General features: G+C 44.3%; 1 protein-coding gene across 1 annotated transcript in view; it reads left to right on the forward strand.

Annotated features, from left to right (window-relative positions):
• Positions 1-23,040, forward strand: part of LOC120022684 (atrial natriuretic peptide receptor 1-like) — a 116,322-nt gene that overhangs the window by 20,258 nt on the left and 73,024 nt on the right. The window contains exon 3 of the mRNA XM_038966668.1: positions 9,810-9,997. Within this exon, the coding sequence (XP_038822596.1) occupies positions 9,810-9,997 (188 nt within the window). The remainder of the gene's footprint in view (positions 1-9,809; positions 9,998-23,040) is intronic.

The raw sequence follows: 23,040 nt of genomic DNA on the forward strand, positions 1-23,040 counted from the left end.
CTGGTGTTTCCCATATTGAGATTTTCTGTAACAGAGTGCGTTATGATAAGTACGGTCATTGATGGAGAAATGTCCGTACCAGGACGTGACTGGTCAGGATGCTCTCGATGGTGCAACGGTTGAATTTGGAGAGGACCCGGGGCGGCATGCCGAATTTCTTCAGCCGCCTGAGGAAGTAGAGATGCTGTTGCGCCCTCTTAACAAGAGTGTAGGTTTGGTTGGTCCATGACAAGTCCTCGGTGAAGTGGACGCCAAAGAACTCTCTCTACTCCTTTGTCTTGCTGATGTTGAGGGAGAGGTTGTTGCCATGACATCACAATGCCAGTTCACTTACCTCCTCTCTATAGTCCGACTCGTCGTTGTTTGTTATCAGGCCTATAACCGTGGTGTCGTCAGCAAACTTGATGATGGAGTTGGTGTCGTGCAAAGCCATGCAGTTGTGGGTGAACAGGGAGTACAGCAGAGGACTGAAGACACACCCCTGGGGGGCCCCCTGTGTTAAGAGGCAGTGTGGAGGTGGTGTTGTTGCCAATCCTCACAGCATGTGGTTTGCCCGTCAGGAAGTCCAGGATCCAGTTGCAGAGGGTGGTGTCCAGACCCAGGACTTTGAGCTTGATGTCGAGCTTGGAGGGAACAATAGTGTTGAATGCTGAACTGTAGTCAATGAACAGCATTCTCACATACAGAGCCTTCAGAAAGTATTCACATCCCTTGACTTCTTACACATTTTGTTGTGTTGCAGCATGAATTTAAAATGTATTAAATTTAGATTTTGTGTCACTCGCCTACACACAATACCCCGTAATGTCAAAGTGGAATTATGTTTTTAGACATTTTTACAAATTAATTAGAAATGAAAGCTGAAATGTCTTGACGTTTTCCAATGCCTTGCAAAGAAGGGCCCCTATTGGTAGATGGGTAAAAAAAAACAGACATTAAATATCCCTTTGAGCATGGTGAAGTTATTAATTACACTTTGGATGGTGTATCAATACACCCAGTCACTACAAAGATACAAGGAAACTTCTTAACTCAGTTGCCGGAGAGGACGGAAAGCGCTCAGGGATTTCACCATGATGTCAATGGTGACTTCAAAGTGTTTAATGAGTTTAATGGCTGTGATAGGAGAACACTGAGGATGGATCAACAACATTGTATTTACTCCACAATACTAACCTAATTGACAGAGTGAAAAGAAGGAAGCCTGTACAGAATTAACAAATTCCAAAGCATACATATTGTTTGTATTAATGCACTGAACTAAAACTGCAAAAAAGTTGTGCCAAAGAAATTAACTTTATGTACTAAATACAAAGTGTTATGTTTGGGGCAAATCCAATACAAAACGGCACTGAGTACCACTCTCCATATTTTGGTGGTGGCTACATCATGTTATGGGTATGCTTGTCATTGGCAAGGACTAAGGAGTTCCTTATGATAAAAATAAATGGAATAGAGCTAAGCACGGGCATAATCCGAGAGCAAAACCTGGTTTAGTCTGGTTTCCAACAGACACTGGGAGACATTTGCCTTTCAGCAGGTCAATAACCGAAAACACAAGGCAAAATATACACTGTAGTTGCTTACCAAGATGAATAATGAACTTGACAGAGCTTGAAGAATAAAAAAATAAAAAATAATTTGCAAATATTGTACAGTCCAGGTGTGCAAAGCTCTTAGAGACTTACCCAGAAATACTCACAGAGGTAATATTTGCCAAAGGTGATTCCAACATTTATTGACTCAGGAGGTTGAATACTTATCTAATGAAGATATATTAGTATTTTTCAATAATTCTTTATTTTTCTTCCACTTTGACATTAGAGTTTTTGTAAATTGTTAACAAAGAAATTACAATGAAATCCATTTTAATCTTGTAACGTCTGCGTCCAACTTACACTCCCAAACACTTAGATCCCCGGAACACAGCCCACTTTCCAGCTCACTCTCCAGATCCCAATCACCGGAATTCTAATCACCCTCTCACACACCTGCATGTCATCATCCCACACTATTTAGTTCAGTTCCTTGCACCCAATCACTGTGAGGTGTTGTTTGTTTTGAGACACACTTCTTTCGGAGCTCTGTTTTTTCCCGTTCTTCACTCCTCCCGTGTATGATAGTTTTTGCCTGCCGCACTCACGACGCCTTTTGCCTATTCCCTGCCTGTACTGTTGCCATTTTGGACCTACCGTGTATGACTTTCTGCCTGCCCCTGGACCCAGCTACCTGCCTCCTATGATCCCTTCCAATAAACATCTTCTGCACTTGAAACCAGCTCTCTGTCTCCTATAGTGTTCATTACAGAATACCTCACCAAAAACGACAGATGGATTCAGCGGAGCTGCAGCTACGTCTAACCCGACAGGAGGAACGGATCAATGAACTCTGTGACCTCCTTCGCCAGTCCATTCCTGCTTCACCGATATCAGGTGCCACAGCCTCTTCTCGTTCATCCTCTCCTATATCCATGCCTAATAAATACGACGTCTCCCCAGGGAAATGTCAATGATTTCTCATGCAGTGTAACTTGTACATAGACCATCACCCTGCTGACTTCACCTCTGACAAAGACAGGGTGGACTTCGTCATCACTCTACTCACAGGCAAAGCTCTGGATTGGGTCACAGCCCTGTGGGCTGCTCAAAGTTCTGAATCACGTTTCCACGCCCTCTTCAAGGAGGTGTTCGACCATTTAGTTTCAGGTCATCACACCGGGGACCTGTTATGTGAGCTGCGACTGGGCCATCGCTCCACCACTGAGTATACCCTTGAGTTCCGCACCATGACTGCCGGCAGTGGATGGAGTGAACCAGTTCTCCTTACAGTCTACCGGAGGGGTCTTAATCGGGAGTTACAGACCGAACTGGCCTGCAGAGGAGATTTAACAGACCTAAACCAATAATCCAGATGTCCATATCCATTGGCAAACTACTGGTGGACCGCAGACCTATACAGTCGCCCATTGCCTGCGAGTCTTCCACGCCCTTCTCTTGTCCACCACGGTCCAATAGCCCCGAACCCACGCAACTCGGCCGCGCCCCTCTCACGCCTGCCGAGAGACAACGGAGGGTACGTGAAAACCTGTGCGTCTATTGTGGAGAGAGTAACCACCTACTCACTAGCTGTCCGATTCGCCCCCGATGAAGGGGTGACCACAGCCCCTCCACTTCCGCCCGGATAAGCACCTGTACGTTTTTGAATATTACCAAAAGGCAGTTTGGTATCCCAGCTCCTCTTTCTGCTAATGGGGTCACTCAGTTTGTGGAGGGACTAGTGGACTCGGGGGCCACAGGAAATTAAGAGTCAAACTAATCCTTGTTAATCCTCCCTTTAGGATTAATGCGCTGGACGGACAACCTCTCGGAACTGGTCTTGTGACTCGCATGACCAAAAGTATCAACCTTCAGATTGGCCTCCTTCACTCTGAGGACATTCAGTTAATGGTGTTGTCTTCACCTAAAGAACCCCTCATCCTCGGTCACCCCTGGCTAAGCCTTCACGACCCTGCCATCTCCTGGCAGCAAGGGGAACTGCTGTCATGGTCTCCCGCCTGTTTTAAGAACTGCTTCAGTCTACCCTGTCGAGCCATTCCCACATCCCACCTGTATATTCCCAGTTTCTGAGTGTCTTCAGCAAGAAAAAGGCGTCCATTCTACCGCCTTATCACCCGGAGGACTGCGCGATCGAACTCCTTCCTAGAGCATCGCCCCCTAAGGGTCAGATCTACCTCTTGTACATCCCAGAGAATGAGGCTATGGACATCTATATAGAAGAGGCCCTCGACATGGGATTCATCAGTCCATCCATGTCTCCGGCTGCATCCAGTTTCTTTTTTGTGAAGAAAAAGGATGGTGGTCTCCGTCCATGCACAGATTACCGACCCCTCAATGACCTTACCATCAACAATCGCTTCCCTCTTCCTCTGATTCCGGCTGCACTAGAACAAGTTGGACAGGCTACCATCTACTCCAAACTGGACCTACGTAGTGCTTACAACCTGGTCCGTATCTGAAGTGGGGATGAGTGGAAGATGGCCTTCATCACCGCTAGGGGTCACTTTGAATACCTAGTTGTGCCCTACAGTCTCACCAATGCTCCCGCAGTCTTCCAGTCCTTCATGAATGAAGTTTTCCACGACATGATCAACCAGTTCATCATCGTGTACATCGACGATATCTTGATCTACTCTCACTCCCTTGCAGAACACGTACAGCATGTGCAACAGGTCCTCCAATGATTACAGGACCACCATCTTTATGTCAAGGCTGAGAAGAGCGCCTTACTATGGTAACCGTCCTAGGGTTCGTGATGACACCAGGAGGGGTCAACATGGACAAAGGCAAAGTCATGGCCGTGCTTAACAGCCCCAAACCTACCACCGTAAAGGCTCTACAACGGTTCCTAGGGTTCTCCAACTAAACTCAGGAAAAAAATAAACGTCCCTTTTTCAGGACCCTGTCTTTCAAAGATAATTCGTAAAAATCCAAATAACTTCACAGATCTTCATTGTAAAGGGTTTAAACACTGTATCCCATGCTTGTTCAATGAACCATACAAGACTGGCAAAAGTGCTCTTCACTGACTAGTCGTGGTTTTGTCTCACCAGGGGTGATGGTTGGATTCGGAATGAGTGTTACACCAAGGCCTGTACTCTGGAGCAGGATTGATTTGGAGGTGGAGGGTCCGTCATGGTCTGGGGGGGTGTGTCACAGCATCATCGGACTGAGCTTGTTGTCATTGCAGGCAATCTCAACGCTGTGCGTTACAGGGAAGACATCCTCCTCCCTCATGTGGTACCCTCCCTGCATGCTCATCCTGGCTTGACCCTCCAGCATGACAATGCCCAGCCATACTGCTCATTATGTGAGTGATTTCCTGCAAGACAGGAATGTCAGTGTTGGCCAGCGAAGAGCCCGGATCTCAATCCCATTGAGCACGTCTGGGACCTGTTGGATCGGCGGGTGAGGGCTAGGGCCATTCCCCCCAGAAATGTCCGGGAACTTGCAGGTGCCTTGGTGGAAGAGTGGGGTAATATCTCACAGCAAGAACTGGAAAATCTGGTGCAGTCCATGAGGAGGAGATGCACTGCAGTACTGGTGTGGCTGATGGCCACACGAGATACTGACTGTTACTTTTGATTTTGATCCCCCCCCCCCTTTGGTCAGGGACACGTTATTCCATTTCTGTTAGTCACATGTCTGTGGAACTTGTTCAGTTTATGACTCAGTTGTTGAATCTTATGTTCATACAAATATTTACACATGTTAAGTTTGCTGAAAATAAACGCAGTTGACAGTAAGAGGACGTTTCTTTTTTTGCTGAGTTTACTGCCGCCGGTTCATCCGAATCTGAAGCAGCACAACCGCTCCTCTCTCAGTTCTCACCAGCCAAAAAACCCGTACCCTCCAATGGACCGACACCGCCCTTACTGCATTTGAGACCTTGAAACGCCTCTTCACCTCTGCACCCATCCTTAGGCAGCCAGATCCTACCCTTCCTTTTGTTCTGGAGGTGGATGCTTCCGAGGTCGGCGTAGGAGCGGTTCTCTCTCAGTGGGTCGGGACACCTCCCAAATTACACCCATGTGGCTTCTTTCCAAGAAACTGTCCCCCACTGAGAGGAACTATGATGTCGGGAACCTAGAGCTTCTCGAAATGAAGCTGGCTATTGAAGAGTGGCGCCACCGGTTAGAGGGAGCTCATCACACATTCCTTGTCCTTACCGACCACTGCAATTTGGAGTACTTAAGAAGTGCTAAGAGGCTCAACCCCAGACATGCTCGCTGGGTACTCTTCTTCACCCGCTTCAACTTCACCATCACCTATCTGCCCGTCAAGAAAAATGTGAAGGGTGATTCCTTATCCCGTCTATTTGACTCCCCTTTCTCTAACCCAGATCCCGAGCCCATCCTGCCTTCGTCTTGCATCGTGGGACCCATACAGTGGGAAGTCCAATCTAAGCCACGACCCAGCACCTGCAGGCAAGACCTACATTCCAGCGTCCGTCACACCCCAACTAATGCAGTGGTACCATACCTCGCTGAGTTCTGGCCATCCCGGAATCACCCGGCACACGGAGATACTGACACTCAAGTTCTGGTGGTCATCCCTAACAGCAGACGTCCGAGATTACATTCTCTCCTGTCCCGTCTGTGCATGGGCGAGAGCCCTCGCCAACTACCTACCGGTAAGCTCGAGCCTTTACCTACACCACACAGACCATGGTCTCACATCGCCATGGATTTCTTCACGGATCTGGTGGACTTTTCAGGCTTCACGACTATTTTAGTTGTAGTGGACCGGTTCTCCAAGATGTGCGGACTCATCCGCATCTAACTAATGCCATGGGAAATGGCCGAGTGCATGTTCCAAGTGAAATGGCCGAGTGCATGACCCCCCCCCCCCGACTGGGGGTCTCCATCAGCCTATCCTCCGGATACCATCCCCAAACCAACGGGCAGACGGAACATCTGAATCTGGAAATAGGGAAGTACCTTCGTCAACACTGCACCCACCAACCACACGAGTGGAGTCGCTATCTAGCCTGGGCCGAATACGCACAGAACTCCCTGGTGTATTCCTCCTCCCTCATCTCACTCCTTTTCAGTGTGTCCTCGGGTACCAACCCCCCGTGTTCCCATGGGAGACCGAGCCCGGAGCTGTGCCTGCCGTCGAGTGGTTTTGATGGAGTGAGCAGGTTTGGGAGACCACACATCGGCAACTCCATCAAGCGTCCCTCTCCCAGAAACGGTTCGTTGCCCGGCGTCGCCGACCTACTGCACTCTTCCACCCTGGGCAACGTGTGTGGCTCTCTATCCGGGACATCTGGCTTCATGACCCCTGCAAAAAGTTCAGTGCCCGGTTCATTGGTCCCTTAAAAATAACACATCTCATCAATCCTGTCACCTACCGTCTCCAGTTGCCCCGCCATTACCAGATCTCCTCATCCTTCCATGTGTCCCTCCTCAAGCCTGTGAGGTACAGCCCTCTCCAACCTCCCATTTGACATCGGCTGTGCACCGGCTTATTCCATCCAAGCCCTCCTTGACTCCAAGCGCCTGGGTGGTTGCATCCACTACCTGGTGGATTGGGAGGGGTACGGACCCGATGAACAGTCCTGGGTCCTCCACAGGACATCCTCGACCCAGCCATGATCCTGGCTTTCCACTGGAACCGTCCTGACTGCCCAGCTCCATGCCCCCTGGGGGAGGCCCCCTGCTCAGCTTTGTAACACAACAAAATGTGAAAAAGTCTAATCTAATTTTATTGGTCACATACACAGCAGATGTTAATACGAGTGTAGCGAAATGCTTGTGCTTCTAGTTCCAACCGTGCATTAATATCTAACAAATCATCTAACAATTCCAAACAACTACCTAATACACACAAATCTAACCAGTAATCTAACAATTCCCCAACAACTACCTAATAAACACAAATCTAAAGGGGTGAATGAGAATATGTACATATTTCAATATATGGATGAGCGAGGCAAGGTGCATAGGCAAGGTGCAGTAGATGGTATAAAATACAGTATATACATGTGATATGAGTAATGTAAGATATGTAAACATGATTAAAGTGGCATTGTTTAAAGTGACTAGTGATCCATTTATTAAAGTGTCCAGTGATTCTCAATGTCTCAATGTGGGCAGCCGCCTCTCTATGCTAGTGATTGCTGTTTAGCAGTCTGATGGCCTTGAGATAGGACAGGGGTGTCAAACTCATTCCACGGAGGGCCTAGTGTCTGCAGGTTTTTGGTTTTTCCTTTCAATAAAGCCCTAGACAACCAGGTGTGGGGAGTTCCTAACTAATTAGTGATGTTAATTCATCAATCAAGTACAAGGGAGGAGCGAAAACCCGCAGACACTCGGCCCCCCGTGGAATGAGTTTGACACCTGTGAGATAGAAGATTAACCCTCGCAAGGCTGCTAGCCCAGACGGCATCCCTAGCCGCGTCCTCAGAGCATGGGAAGACCAGCTGGCTGGTGTATTTACGGACATATTTAATCGCTCCCTAACCCAGTCTGTTGTCCCCATATGCTTCAAGATGGCTACCATTGTTCCTATACCCAAGAAGGCAAAGAAAACTGATCTAAATGACTATCGCCCTGTAGCACTCACTTCTGTCATCATGAAGTGCTTTGAGAGGCTAGTCATATCACCGCCATCTGGTGGAGGTGAGATCTTGCATGGAGCCCCATACCGAGGGTGATCGTCATCTTGAACTTCTTCCATTTTCTAATAATTGCGCCAACAGTTGTTGCCTTCTCACCAGGCTGCTTGCCTATTGTCCTGTAGCCCATCCCAGCCTTGTGCAGGTCTACAATTTTATCCCTGATGTCCTTACACAGCTCTCTGGTCTTGGCCATTGTGGAGAGGTTGGAGTCTGTTTGATTGAGTGTGTGGACAGGTGTCTTTTATACAGGTAACGAGTTCAAACAGGTGCAGTTAATACAGGTAATGAGTGGAGAACAGGAGGGCTTCTTAAAGAAAAACTTTGTTCTGATCCTGACTGGTCTCCCAGTCCCTGCCGCTGATAAACATTCCCACAGCACGATGTTTCCACCACCATGCTTCACCTTAAGGATGGTGGCAGGTTTCCTTCAGACGTGACGCTTGGCATTCAGGCTAAAGTGTTCAATCTTGGTTTCATTAGACCAGAGAATCTTGTCTCTCATGGTCCGAGAGCCCTTTAGATCCCTTTTGGCAAACTCCAAGCGGGCTGTCATGTTCCTTTTTCTGAGGAGTGGCTTCTGTCTGGCCACTCTACCATAAAAGCCTGATTGGGGGAGGGCTACAGAGATGGTTGTCCTTCTGGAAGGTTCTGCCATCTCCACAGAAGAACTCTGGAGCTCTTGTCAGAGTGACCATCGGGTTATTGGTCACCTCCCCGACCAAAGCCCTTCTCCCCCGATTGCTCAGTTTGGCAGGACAGCCAGCTCTAGGAAGAGTCTTGGTGGTTCCAAACTTCTTCCATTTAAGAATGATGGAGGCCACTGTGTTCTTGGGGACCTTCAATGCTGCAAACATTTTTTGTTACCCTTCCCCAGATCTGTACCTCGATACAATCCTGTCCCGGAGCTCTACGGACAATTGCTTCGACCTCATGGCTTGATTTTTGCTCTGACATGCACTGCCAACTGTGGGACCTTATATAGACAGGTGTGTGCCTTTCCAAATCATGTCCAATCAATTGAATTTACCACAGGTGGACTCCAATCAAGTTGTGGAAACATCTCGAGGATTATCAATGGAAACAGGATGCACTTGAGCTCAATTTCAAGTCTCTTAGCAAAGGGTCTGAATATGGTATTTCTGTTAATTATTTGTTATAAGTTTGCTAACATTTCCAAGAACCTGTTTAGTCATTAAGGTGTATTGTGTGTAGATTGATGAGATGTTTTTTAAAATCCATTTCAGAATAAGGCTGAAAAGTAACAATGTGGAAAAATTAAAGGCATCTGAATACTTGCTGAACGCACACTGTATATTATGTTTTGCAAATTCCTAACATATAATAGAAATTGTAATTCGTAACATATAGGAAATGGGCGATGGACATCCACAAAGGAATGCATACGATACAAAACGTAATGTATTCTAAATGTAGTGTTTTGGATTTACGTACAGAATACGAAATGCTCTGAGAACAGGTTGCAGTAGAGTGGTTGTTAGTCTTTCACCTATGTCCTTTTTCCTCAGTGTTGCACCTGCATTGCCCATTAACAGTACTAGCCAATTCTGACACCACTGATATACTGTACATGTCATTGATACATTCTTCTTCTTCTACTTTTTTGTCAGTGGTGTACATGTGCTGCTCATGGGACACTTTCCGGAGGCTGATGGTACAGTTCTGGAGGGAAGGCCTGCCCCCGGAGGACTATGCCTTCTTCTTCATCGACCTGTTCGGCCACAGCCTGAGGAAGCAGCCCGCTAGGCCCTGGTACAGAGGAGACTCAGACGACCACGCCGCCAAGAAGGCCTTCAGGGTGAGATGGGGATGACAGAGAGGAATGAGGGAGGTCTGTAGGAATGAAGGGAGGGAGAGAATGAGTAAGGGGTATGGGAGAGGGATTTAGTGGGGACTGCGTCTTTGGGTCTGGGAAAAGCGCAATAAAAATCCGATTTATTATTATGCTGTAGTTATGAGTTATGAGTTACGACTGGTAGGAAGGAGGGATGAGAGATCTTTTTTTTACCAGGTAGCCTAAAAAAGAGGAATGGAGGGGGAATAGAATGAGTAGAGGATATAGGAGAGGGATTTAGTGGGGTACTGTAGTTATGAGTGATATTATGATGGGAGGGAGGGTAAATGAGTGATGACTGAGCAAGAGATAAGAAAGAAAAGGCTTAAATCATGTAGCTGTATCAGTAGGTAATAAGAGGTTCATGTTACATTATCTTGATAAGGTTGTGAAACAGGAAGTTTCATCGGAATTTCAAGGAAATTGCATTAACCCGGTGGAAAATTGCATTAACCCGGTGTTTGCCCCAAAAATTCAAGGTTTTTCTGTGATATACAGTGCATTACGAAAGTATTCATACCCCTTGACTTTTTCCACATTTTGTTGTGTTACAGCCTGAATTTTAAATTGATTAAATATACTGTACCAGACAAAAGTTTAGACACACCTACTCATTCAAGGTTTTTATTTTATTTTACTATTTTATGCATTGTAGACCAATAGTGAAGACATCAAAATGATGAAATGACACATATGGAATCATGTAGTAACCAAAAAAGTGTTAAACAAATCAAAATATATTTTATATTTGAAATCTTCAAAGTAGCCACCCTTTGCCTAGATGACAGCTTTGCACACTCTTGGCATTATCATAACCAGCTTCATGAGGTAGAATGGAATGCATTCACCTGGAATGCATTTCAATTAACAGGTGTGCCTTGTTAAAAGGCTGTGCGAAGTTGCTGGATATTGCCGGGAACTGGAACACGCTGTCGTATATGTCAATCCAGAGCATCCCAAGTATGCTCAATGGGTGACATGTCTGGTGAGTATGCAGGCCATGGAATAACTGGGACAACATAAGGTTGATGAATGGCACGACAGTGGGCCTCAGGATCTCATCACGGTATCTCTGTGCATTCAACTTGCCATCGATTAAATGCAATTGTATTCATTGTCCATAGCTTATGCCAGCCCATACCATAACCCCACCGCCACCATGAGACACTCTGTTCACAACGTTGACATCAGCAAACCTTTCACCCACACGACGCCATACACGTGGTCTGTGGTTGTGAGGTCGGTTAGACGCACTGCCAAATTCTATAAAAGGACATTGGAGGTGGTTTATGATAGAGAAATGAACATTCAATTCTCTGGCAAGAGCTCAGATGGACATTCCTGAAGTCAGCATGCCAATTGCACACCCCCACAAAACTTGAGACATCTGTGGCATTGTGTTGTGTGACAAAACTGCACATTTTAGAGTGGCCTTTTTTTGTCCCCAGCACAAGGTGCGCTTGAGTAATGATCATGCTGTTTAATCAGCTTCTTGATATGCCACACTTGTCAGGTGGATGGATTATCTTGGCCAAGGAGAAATGCTCACTAACATGGATGTAAACAAATCTGTGCACAACATTTGAGAGAAATAAGCTTTTTGTACGTATGGAACATTTCTGGGATATTTTATTTCAGCTCATGAAACATGGGACCAACACACAGTTTTTAGTTTTGTTATGTGTAAAATAAAAAAGCAGACATTGAATATCCCTTTGAACATGGTGAAGTTATTAATTTCACTTTGGATGGTGTATCAATACACCCAGTCACTACAAAGATACAGGTGTCCTTCCTAACTCAGTTGTTCACCATTAGGCCACTGGTTACTTTAAACAGTTCAAGAGTTAGTTACTCCACAATACTAACCTAATTGACAGAGTGAAAAGAAGGAAGCCTGTACAGAATAAAAATATTCCAAAACATGCATCCTGTTAGCAACAAGTCACTAAAGTAATACTGCAAACAATGTGGTAAAGCAATTCACTTTTTGTCCTGATATACAAAGTGTTATGTTTGGGACAAATCCAATACAACACATTACTGAGTACCATTCTCCATATTTTCAAACATAGTGGTGGATGCATCATGCTATGGGTATGCTTGTAATCGTTAAGGACTGTGGAGTTTTTCAGGATAAAAAGAAACGGAATGGAGCTAAGTGCAGGCAAATCCTAGAGGAAAACCTGGTTCAGTCTGCTTTCCACCAGATACTGGGGGATGAATTCCCTTTTCAGCAGGACAATAACCTAAAACACAAGGCCAAATCTACACTGGAGTTGCTTACCAAGGAGACAGTGAATGGTCCTGAGTGGCCGAGTTACAGTTTTGTCCCAAATCTACTTGAAAATCTATTGCAAGACTTGAAAATGGTTGTCTGATAACCAGACAATTTAACAGAAAATATTCATGTGCAAATGTTACACAATCCAGGTGTGCAAAACTCTTAGAGATTTACCCAGAAAGACTCACATCTGTAATCACTGCCAAATGTGCTTCTACAAAGTATTGACTCAGGGGTGAGAATACTTAGGTAAATTAGATAATTCTGTATTTCATTTGGGATAAATTTGCAAAAATGTCTGTAAACATGTTTTCACTTTGTCATTATTGAGTATTGTGTGTAGATTGCTGAGAAAACAAATCAGTTTGCTCCATTTTGAATTCAGGTTGTAACACAACATAATGTGGAATAAATCAAGGGGTATGAATACTTTCCGAAGGCAATGTACTCTATGTACCTTTTTTTTCAAGAGAGGAATGGATGAGACAAAGGAATGAGGAAAAATGACTATGCCAAAAACATGCTACAGCTGAATATGTCTGATTATATCTCCCATTACACAGTAACACTGTATGAGAAATATAGTGTGTTTAGCATGCAGATGACTTGTCTTGATGACAGTACCCAGACAGCAAAACTACAACCACACCTACAATGTTACGGCCAGTTACCACTTGGTATTAATTAACCATGTACATTAGTCTGTACTGTAAATCAAATGTATTTCACTCCTTCGCAAATAAAGTCTAGAGCTTCGTGTGTGCTACACCTTCTACGTACACTCTTAGAAAAAAAGGTGCTATCTGAAACCTAAAAGGGCTATTCAGCTGTCCCCATCGGAGAACCCTTTTGGATTCCATGTAGAACCCTTTCCATAGAAGGCTCTACCTGGAACCCAAAAAGGTTCTACCTGGAACCAAAAAGGGCTCTAACTGAAAACCAAAAGGGTTCTCCTATAGGAACAGCCGAAGAACCCTATGGGAACCCTTTTTTCTAAGAGTGTGCAGCATAAAGTTTGGTATGATTTTTAGATCCTTGAGTTTTTACAGAATTTGTCATACATTCCTATGTATTACATAGATAGAATATGACTCACGTCATGAGTATTATAGATTATCTCTTGCCTAAATGTATAAAGCCATGTTTAATTACAAATTACTTGGTCAGTATGTTTAGTTCAGGGTTTTTTATATTGATTGCCGTCTCCTCTTGCGTCATTCACTATTGTTGTAACGTCTACAATACAATAAGAAGAGCGAGCAAGGAAAAGGAAAATACAACATTGGTTTGTTCTGAGCAAGGCAGTTAACCCACTGTTCCCCGGGCGCCAAAGACGTGGATGTTGATTAAGGCAGCCCCCCGCACCTCTCTGATTCAGAGGGGTTGGGTTAAATGCGGAAGACACATTTCAGTTGAATAGATTCAGTTGTTCAACTGACTAGGTATCCCCCTTCCCTTTCCCTTTCCCTTTCTTGGAGCTCCCAAGTGGCGCAGCGGTCTAAGGCACTCGAATCCAGGCTGCATCACAACCGGCCGTGATTGGGAGTCCCACAATTGGCCCAGCGTCGTCCAGGTTTGGCCGGTGTAGGCCGTCATTGTAATTTGGTCTTAACTGACTTGCCTAGTCTTTTTTAAAACACAGGTGGGTATACAGCATTTGAGAATTCGTCGTTGGCTTTGATACTCTGATTGGTTAGAGATGATCCAATCACTGATGACTTTGTTTTGTACAACACCGCTCATTTTGACGTCATCACAAAAGATTTCAACGATGGCAGTCTGAAGTATGTAGCAAACATAGAGCTGCGGAAGAATTCAGTTTGACTCGTCAGGCAAGATGGTCATACAATGCCATGGGCCATTTAGATATTTGATTTTGAATTTTAGGAGCCCTGTAGGTACAGTTGAAGTCGGAAGTTTACATACACCTACACGGAACCCAAACCGGCTGCGAGCGTGCGCCATCGTGCATAACTGTATTATGTCCCCCTACACCAAACGCGATCACGACACGCAGGTTAAAATATCAAAACAAACTCTGAACCAATAACATTAATTTGGGGACAGGTCGATAAGCATTAAACATTTATGGCAATTTAGCTAGTTAGCTTGCACTTGCTAGCTAATTCAGCTAGCTTGCTGTTGCTAGCTAATTTGTCCTGGGATATAAACATTAGGTTGTTATTTTACCTGACATGCACAAGGTCCTCTTCTCCGACAATTAATCCACACATAAAAATGGTCAACCGAATCGTTTCTAGTCATCTCTCCTCTTTCCAGGCGTTTTCATCGTTTAACTTATATGGTGATTGGCATCTAAACTTTCATAATATTACCACGACAACCGGCAACAGTTCGTCTTTCAATCACCCACGTGGGTATAACCAATGAGGAGATGGCATGTGGGTACCTGCTTCTATAAACCAATGAGGAGATGGGAGAGGCAGGACTTGCAGCACGATCTGCGTAAGAAATAGGAATGACTTCTATTTTAGCCCTTGGAAATGCAGACGTTCGGTGACGCGCGCGAGCAGTGTGGGTGCAATAATTGAATAACATAGATTCCTAAATTTATTTTGCAACGCTCGCGCACGCGACTCAAGCGGTGTAGTCAGGGTATTAGGTTGGAGTCTTTAAAACTCGTTTTTTCAACCACCAGGACATCTACTTTGTGCATGTACACAAGTAATTTTTCCAACAATTGTTTACAGACAGATTATTTCACTTATAATTCACTGTATCACAATTCCAGTTGGTCAGAAGTTTACATACACTAAGTTGACTGTGCCTTTAAACAGCTTGGAAAATTCCAGAAAATGATGTCATGGCTTTAGAAGCTTCTGATAGGCAAATTGACATGATTTGAGTCAATTGGAGGTGTACCTGTGGATGTATTTCAAGACCTACCTTCAAACTCAGTGCCTCTTTGCTTGACATCATGGGAAAATCAAAAGAAATCAGCCAAGACCTCAGAAAAAAGGATGAACCAGACCTCCACAAGTCTGGTTCATCTTTGGGAGCAATTTCCAAACGCCTGAAGGTACCACGTTCATCTGCACAAACAATAGTTCGCAAGTATAAACACCATGGGACCACGCAGCCGTCATACAGCTTAGGAAGGAGACACGTTCTGTCTCCTAGAGATGAACGTACTTTGGTGTGAAAGTGCAAATCAATCCCAGAACAACAGCAAAGGACCTTGTAAAGATGCTGGAGGAAAAAGGTACAAAAGTATCTATATCCACAATAAAACGAGTCCTATATCGACATAACCTGAAAGGCCGCTTAGCAAGGAAGAAGCCACTGCTCCAAAACCGCCATAAAAAAGCCAGATTACGGTTTGCAACTGCACATGGGGACAAAGATCGTACTTTTTGGAGAAATGTCCTCTGGTCTGATGAAACAGAAATAGAACTGTTTGGCCATAATGACCATCGTTATGCTTGGAGAAAAAAGGGGGAGAGGCTTGCAAGCCGAAGAACACCATCCAAACCGTGAAGCACGGGGGTGGCAGCATCATGTTGTGGGGGTGCTTTGCTGTAGGAGGGACTGGTGCACTTCACAAAATAGATGGCATCATGAGGCAGGAAAATTTTGTGGATATATTGAAGCAACATCTCAAGACATCAGTCAGGAAGTTAAAGCTTGGTCGCAAATGGGTCTTCCAAATGGACAATGACCCCAAGCATACTTCCAAAGTTGTGGCAAAATGGCTTAAGGACAACAAAGTCAAGGTATTGGAGTGGCCATCACAAAGCCCTGACCTCAACCCTATAGAAAATGTGTGGGCAGAACTGAAAAAGCGTGTGCGAGCAAGGAGGCCTACAAACCTGACTCAGTTACACCAGCTCTGTCAGGAGGAATGGGCCAAAATTCACCCAACTTATTGTGGGAAGTTTGTGGAAGGCTACCCGAAACGTTTGACCCAAGTTAAACAATTTAAAGGCAATGCTACCAAATACTAATTGAGTGTATGTAAATTTCTGACCCACTGGGAATGGGATGAAAGAAATAAAGCTGAAAGAAATATTTCTCTACTATTATTCTGACATTTCACATTCTTAAAATAAAGTGGTGATCCTAACTGACCTAAGACAGGGAATTTGTACTAGGGTTAAATGTCAGGAATTGGGAAAAACTGAGCTTAAATGTGTTTGGCTCAGGTGTATGTAAACTTCCGACTTCAACTGTGTCAGAAAAATATATTTAGAAACGCATTGAATAACACATTCATACGTGGCAAAACAGATAGTCAAACAATAAATCAAAAGGAAGTGTTTTGAAGTATGTATCCTTTATCTGACAGATATAGAAAGCTCAGATTGATATATATAAAGAAATATGTGGATTGACACGTACTCTTATGATGTGGAAAGAACCTATTCATCTTCAGTCATTTTTACAGACACCGGCGGAAGCAGTTGATTGAGACGCAGCCCAGAAGTCTCTCTTAAACACACAGACTTTGATGAACACAATTATTATGCTAATTCGATTTAATTCAAATTTTACAAGTACCATCTGCTGATGTCACAGACACTATCTTGAGTACAGCATTGGGCCAATGTGCCAATGATGTGTTGAAATTGGTTTTCTGTCCCCAAACACCAGTCTCCTGTTATTCCAATTTTTCAGTGCACCAGATATTCCTGGTTGGTCATGGTCTTATTTCAGACACTGATTGTTTGGAAATTGCAAACAGTATTCAGATCCCTTGATTTTTTCCACATTTTGTTACGTAACAACCTTATTCTAAAATTGATTAAATTGTTTTTTCCCCCTCATTAATCTACACACAATACCCCAAAATGACAAAGCAAAAGCAGGTTTTTAGTAATGTTTGCAAAAGTATTAAAAAATAATCTGAAATATTACATTTACATAAGTATTCAGACCTTCTACTCAATACTTTGTTGAAGCATCTTTGGCAGCAATTACAGCTTCGAGTATTCTTGGGTATGACACTGCAAGCTTGGCACACCTGTATTTGGGGTAGTTTCTCCCATTCTTCTCTGCAGATCCTCTCAAGCTCTGTCAGGTTGGATAGGGAACGTCACTGCACAGCTATTATCAGTTCTCCCCTGAGATCTTCGATCAAGTTCAAGTCCGGGCTCTATTGTGTTGGCTGTGTGCTTCATTGTCCTTTTGGAAGGCGAACCTTCGCCCCAGTCTGAAGTCCTGCGCACTCTGGAGCAGGTTTTCATCCAGGATCTCTCTGTACTTTGCTCCGTTTATCTTTCCCTCGATCCTGACTAGTCTCCCAGTCCCTGCCGCTGAAAAACATCCCCACAGCATGATGCTGCCACCACCATGCTTCACCGTAGGGATGGTGACGGGTTTCCTTCAGAGGTGACGCTTGGCATTCAGGCCAAAGAGTTCAATATTGGTTTCATTAGACCAGAGAATCTTGTTTTTCATGGTCTGAGAGTACTTTAAGTGCATTTTGGCAAACTCCAAGCAGACTGTCATGTGCCTTTTACTGAGGATCTGGAAGCCACTCCTCAGTGGCTGATTGGTGGAGATTGGTGGAGTGCTGCAGAAATGGTTGTCCTTCTGGAAAGTTCTCCGATCTCCACAGAGGCACTCTGGAGCTCTGTCAGAGTGACCATCGGGTTCTTGGTCACCTCCCTGACCAAGGCCCTTCTCTCCCGATTGCTCAGTTTGGCTGGGCGGCCAGCTCTAGGAAAAGTCTTGGTGGTTCCAAACTTCTTCCATTTAAGATTGATGGAGTCAACTGTGTTCTTGGGGACCTGCAATGCTGCAGAAATGTTTTGGTACCCTTCTCCAGATCCTGTCTCTGAGCTCTACGGACAATTCCTTCGACCTCATGGATTGGTTTTTTCTCTGACATGTATTTTCAACTGTGGGACCTTAAATAGACAAGGGTGTGCCTTTCCAAATCATGTCCAATCAATTTAATTTACCACAGTTGGACTCCAATCATCTTGTAGAAACATCTCAAGGATGAGCTCAAGTTTGAGTCTCATAGCAAAGGGTCTGAATACTTATGTAAATAAGGTATTTAAGTTTTTTATTTTCAATAAATTTGAACAAAAAAAAGGAACTGTTTTTGCTTTGTCATTGTGTGTAGATTGATGAGGAACATTTTTTAGTTAGAATAAGACTGTAACGTAACTAGACAGATTACCAGGACATATACTCAGAGCATTCGTCTTCACTGACATTTTCAAACTCTCCATGACCGAGTCTGTAATACCTACATGTCCCTGTGCTCAAGAAAGCGATGGTAACCTGCCTAAATGACTACCGCCCGTAGCACCCACGTCGGTAGCCATGGAGTGCTTTGAAAGGCTGGTTATGGCTCACATTAACACCATCATCCCGGAAACCCTAGACCCACTCCGATTCGCATACTGCCCCCAACAGATCCACAGATGAAGCAATCTCAATCTCACTCCACACTGCTGTTTCCCACCTGGACAAAAGGAACACCTATGTGAGAATGCTGTTCATTGACTACAGTTCAGCGTTCAACAGCATAGTGCCCACAAAGCTCATCACTAAGCTAAGGGCCCTGAGAATAAACACCTCCCTCTGCAACTGGATCCTGTACTTCCTGATGGACCGCACCCTGGTGGTAAGGGTAGGCAACAACACATCTGCCACGCTGATCAGGGGCCCCTCAGGGGTGCGTGTTTAGACCCCTCCTGTACTCCCTGTTCACCCACGACTGTGTGGCCAATTACGACTCCAACACCGTCATTAAGTATGCAAATGACACAACAGTGGTAGGCCTGATCACTGACAACGATGAGACAGCCTATAGGGAAGAGGTCAGAGACCTGGCAGTGTGGTGCCAGGACAACAACCTCTCCCTCAATGTGAGCAAGACAAAGGAGATGATCATGGACTACAGGAAAAGGAAAGCCGAACACTCCCCCATTCACATCGACAGGGCTGTAGTCGAGTGGGTCGAGAGTTTCAAGTTCCTTGGTGTCCACATCACCAACAAACTATCATGATCCAAACACACCAAGACAGCTGTGAAGAGGGCACGACAACGCCTTTTCCTCCTCAGGAGACTGAAAAGGTTTGGCATGGGTCCCCAGATCCTCAAGAAGTTCTACAGCTGCACCATCGAGAGCATCCTGACCGGTTGCATCACCGCCTGGTATGGCATCCGACCGTAAGGCTTTACAGGCATCACCGCCTGGCTCGGCATCTGACCGTAAGGCGCTACAGAGGGTAGTGCGTACAGCGCAGTACATCACTGGGGCCAAGCTTCCTGCCATCCAGGACGTGTATAGTAGTTGGTGTCAGAGGATGGTCCAAAGAATTGTCAAAGACTCCACTCACCCAAGTCATAGACTGTTTTCTCTAGTACCGCACGGAAAGTGGTACCGGAGCGCCAAGTATAGGTCCAAAAGGCTCCTTAATAGCTTCTACTCCCAATCCGTAAGACTGCTGAACAATTCATCTTAGGGCCACCCGGACTATTTGCATTGCCCCCCCCCCTCTGTTTTTACACTGCTGCTACTCGTTGTTTATTATCTATGCATAGTCACTTTACCCCTACCTACATGTACAAATTACCTCAACTAACCTGTACCCCCGCAACTTGACTAACCTGTACCCCCTGCATAAAGCCTTGTTATTGATATTTATTTTTTATACTTTAGTTTATTTCGTAAATATTTTCTTAACTCTATTTTCTTTAAACTGCATTGTTGGTTAACGGCATGTAAGTACGCATTTCACAGTAAGGTCTACACCTGTTGTATTCGGTGCATATGACAAATAACATTTGTTTTGTTTTGAACAAAATGTGGAATGGGAAGGGGTCTGAATATTTTCCGAATGCACTGTATACCTGAATTGAGCATTATCGAGTAAAAACAATGGCAGGGTGTGTGTGGTTGTGTACAGTACAGTGTGCATGTGTCACGTCTGTCGTTAGATGAATGAGACCAAAGCGCAGCGTGGAAAGTGTTCATGATATTTAATACTGAACTCCGACAAAATACAAAACCGAACGTAAAGTTCTTCAGGGCTAGACAGCAACTATGCAATAACAAGATCCCACAAACTAAGGTGGAAAAAGGGCTGCCTAAGTATGATCCCCAATCAGAGACAACGATAGACAGCTGCCTCTGATTGGGAACCTTACCCGGCCAACAAAGAAATAGAAAAACTAGAATGCCCACCCAAATCACCCCGACCTAACCAAATAGAGAAATAAAAAGGCTCTCTAAGGTCAGGGCGTGACAGCATGCATGTGCATCATGCACGGATGAAGGAACGTGTGCAGTACAGGCAATAGTTATGGCTGTCATTTCTGAATAATTTTTACAAGATTTTTTAAATTTAGGACATTGGCGTAATTTTATATCCCCCCGTATTTCTTGTTCTTCTTCATTCATTACTAGAGTGAGGTTGGTGCACTCAGTTTGACAGAATGACAGTGGGGACAGTATTTAATGTCTGTGGGAATGGGGTGACAGAGCTGTGGATTTAGTTAGTAGAGGATTGGTTTAACCCAACTAGCCACAGAGCTGAATGACAGTAAAATCCTGGCTTCCCACTGTAGGCTTAGACACTGATTGAGGGAAAGATAACAGAACAGGGACTCTTGGATGAAAGAACAAAGGAGGATAAAAGACAAGGGGACAGATTTGATTGTTGATCATGGTCCATTACCACATAAACGAAAAGGCTTGCTGCTTCTTCTGTTGTTGTTTTGCTGTAGGCTAAGCTCTTATACTTACTGATCTCGGAGCAACCATGTATTCCCTCAACTCTAGCATGTGGTTATGAAGTCCTGTGTTGTAACTAAGGGTGATGCATACATAACAATTACAAATATAGCTGCGAGCAGCAGCAATGAACGGGGTTCACAGGATGCCAGAAAGGACACACGGTCAGTTTGATAACAAAGCAAGCACTCTATCATGTAGAATCTATCTTAACTCTTCTTCCAGACTCATATTAAACATCTCCAATCCAAAATTAAATCTAGAATCGGCTTTCTATTTTGCAACAAAGCCTCCTTCACTCACGCTGCCAAACATACCCTTGTAAAACTGACTATCCTACCGATCCTCGACTTCGGCGATGTCATTTACAAAATAGCCTCCAACACTCTACTCAGCAAACTGGATTGCAGTCTATCACAGTTCCATCTGTTTTGTCACCAAAGCCCCATATACCACCCACCACTGCGACCTGTATGCTCTCGTCGGCTGGCCCTCGCTACATATTAGTTGACAGACCCACTGGCTCCAGGTCATCTATAAGTCTTTGCTTGGTAAAGCTTTGCTTTATCTCAGCTCACTGGTCACCATAACAACACCCACACGTAGCACGCGCTCCAGCAAGTATATCTCACTGGTCATCCCCAAAGCCAACACCTCCTTTGGCCGCCTTTCCTTCCAGTTCTCTGCTGCCAATGACTGGAACGAATTGCAAAAATTGCAGATGTTGGAGACTTATATCTCCCTCAATAGCTTTAAGCATCCGCTATCTGAGCAGCTAACCGATCGCTGCAGCTGTACATAGCCCATCTGTAAATATCACACAATCTACCTACCTCATCCCCATATTGTTTCTATTTACTTTTTTGCTCTTTTGCACACCAGTATTTCTACTTGCACATCATCATCTGCACATCTATCACTCCAGTGTTAATTTGCTAAATTGTAATTACTTCGCTACTATGGCCTATTTATTGCCTTACCTCCTCATGCCATTTGCACACACTGTATATAGACTTTCTCTATTGTGTTATTGACTGTACATTTGTTTATTCCATGTGTAACTTTGTGTTGTTGTTTGTGTCGCACTGCTTTGCTTTATCTTGGCCAGGTCACAGTTGTAAATGAGAACTTGTTCTCAACTGGCCTTCCTGATTAAATAAAGGTTAAATAAAAAATTGAAATAAAGATAAATGTGCAATCATAAGTCTAAATACAAAATATGGAGTGAAACTGACCATGGTTCATGAGGAGAAGATTATTTTGAGCATTGGCATTACATATGCAAGGAATGAGTTGTTTATAGTTTCCTTGTTTTTCGAGATATCAATACCAAATTCAGTGTGGTTCATCTTAGAGATGTCTATGATAGCAATGACAAGCTCATAAGCTACTGTGGAGTGGATTTACAGTGGTTTCAAATCAGATTTTTGATTTGTCAATAACTCAGCCACCTTTTGACCAATCCCTTTTTTTAAACTAAACTAAGACATGTACCATGGGCTTACATTCCACATTTGGTGTTATTTGGTCTTATGGTTCACGAGTAGAAGAATTTTGAAGTATTATGAGAATATTTAAGCTTATTAGCTTATGTGCTGATATGCATCTATTGGTATAGTGTGGCCATGTTTGTATTTTGTATTTATTATGGATCCCCATTAGCTGCTCTTCCTGGGGTCCAGCAAAATGAAGGCAGTTATATAATTTTACAAAACATTTACAGATTTCACAACACACTGTGTGCCCTCAGGCCCCTACTCCTCCATTACTACATATCTAGAATACAAAATCCATGTGTATAGTGCGTATGTCATTGTGTGTGTGTGTATGTATGCATGTGTGTGTGCCAATGTTAGTTTTGCTTCACAGTCCCCACTGTTCCATACGGTGTATTTTTATATGTTTTTTAAATAAAATTTTACTGCTTGCATCAGTTACTTGATGTGGAATAGAGTTCCATGTAGTAATGGCTCTAAGTAGTACTGTGCGCCTCCCATAGTCTGTTCTGG

This window comes from Salvelinus namaycush, chromosome 27 (assembly GCF_016432855.1).
Source record: "Salvelinus namaycush isolate Seneca chromosome 27, SaNama_1.0, whole genome shotgun sequence".
Taxonomy (NCBI): domain Eukaryota; kingdom Metazoa; phylum Chordata; class Actinopteri; order Salmoniformes; family Salmonidae; genus Salvelinus; species Salvelinus namaycush.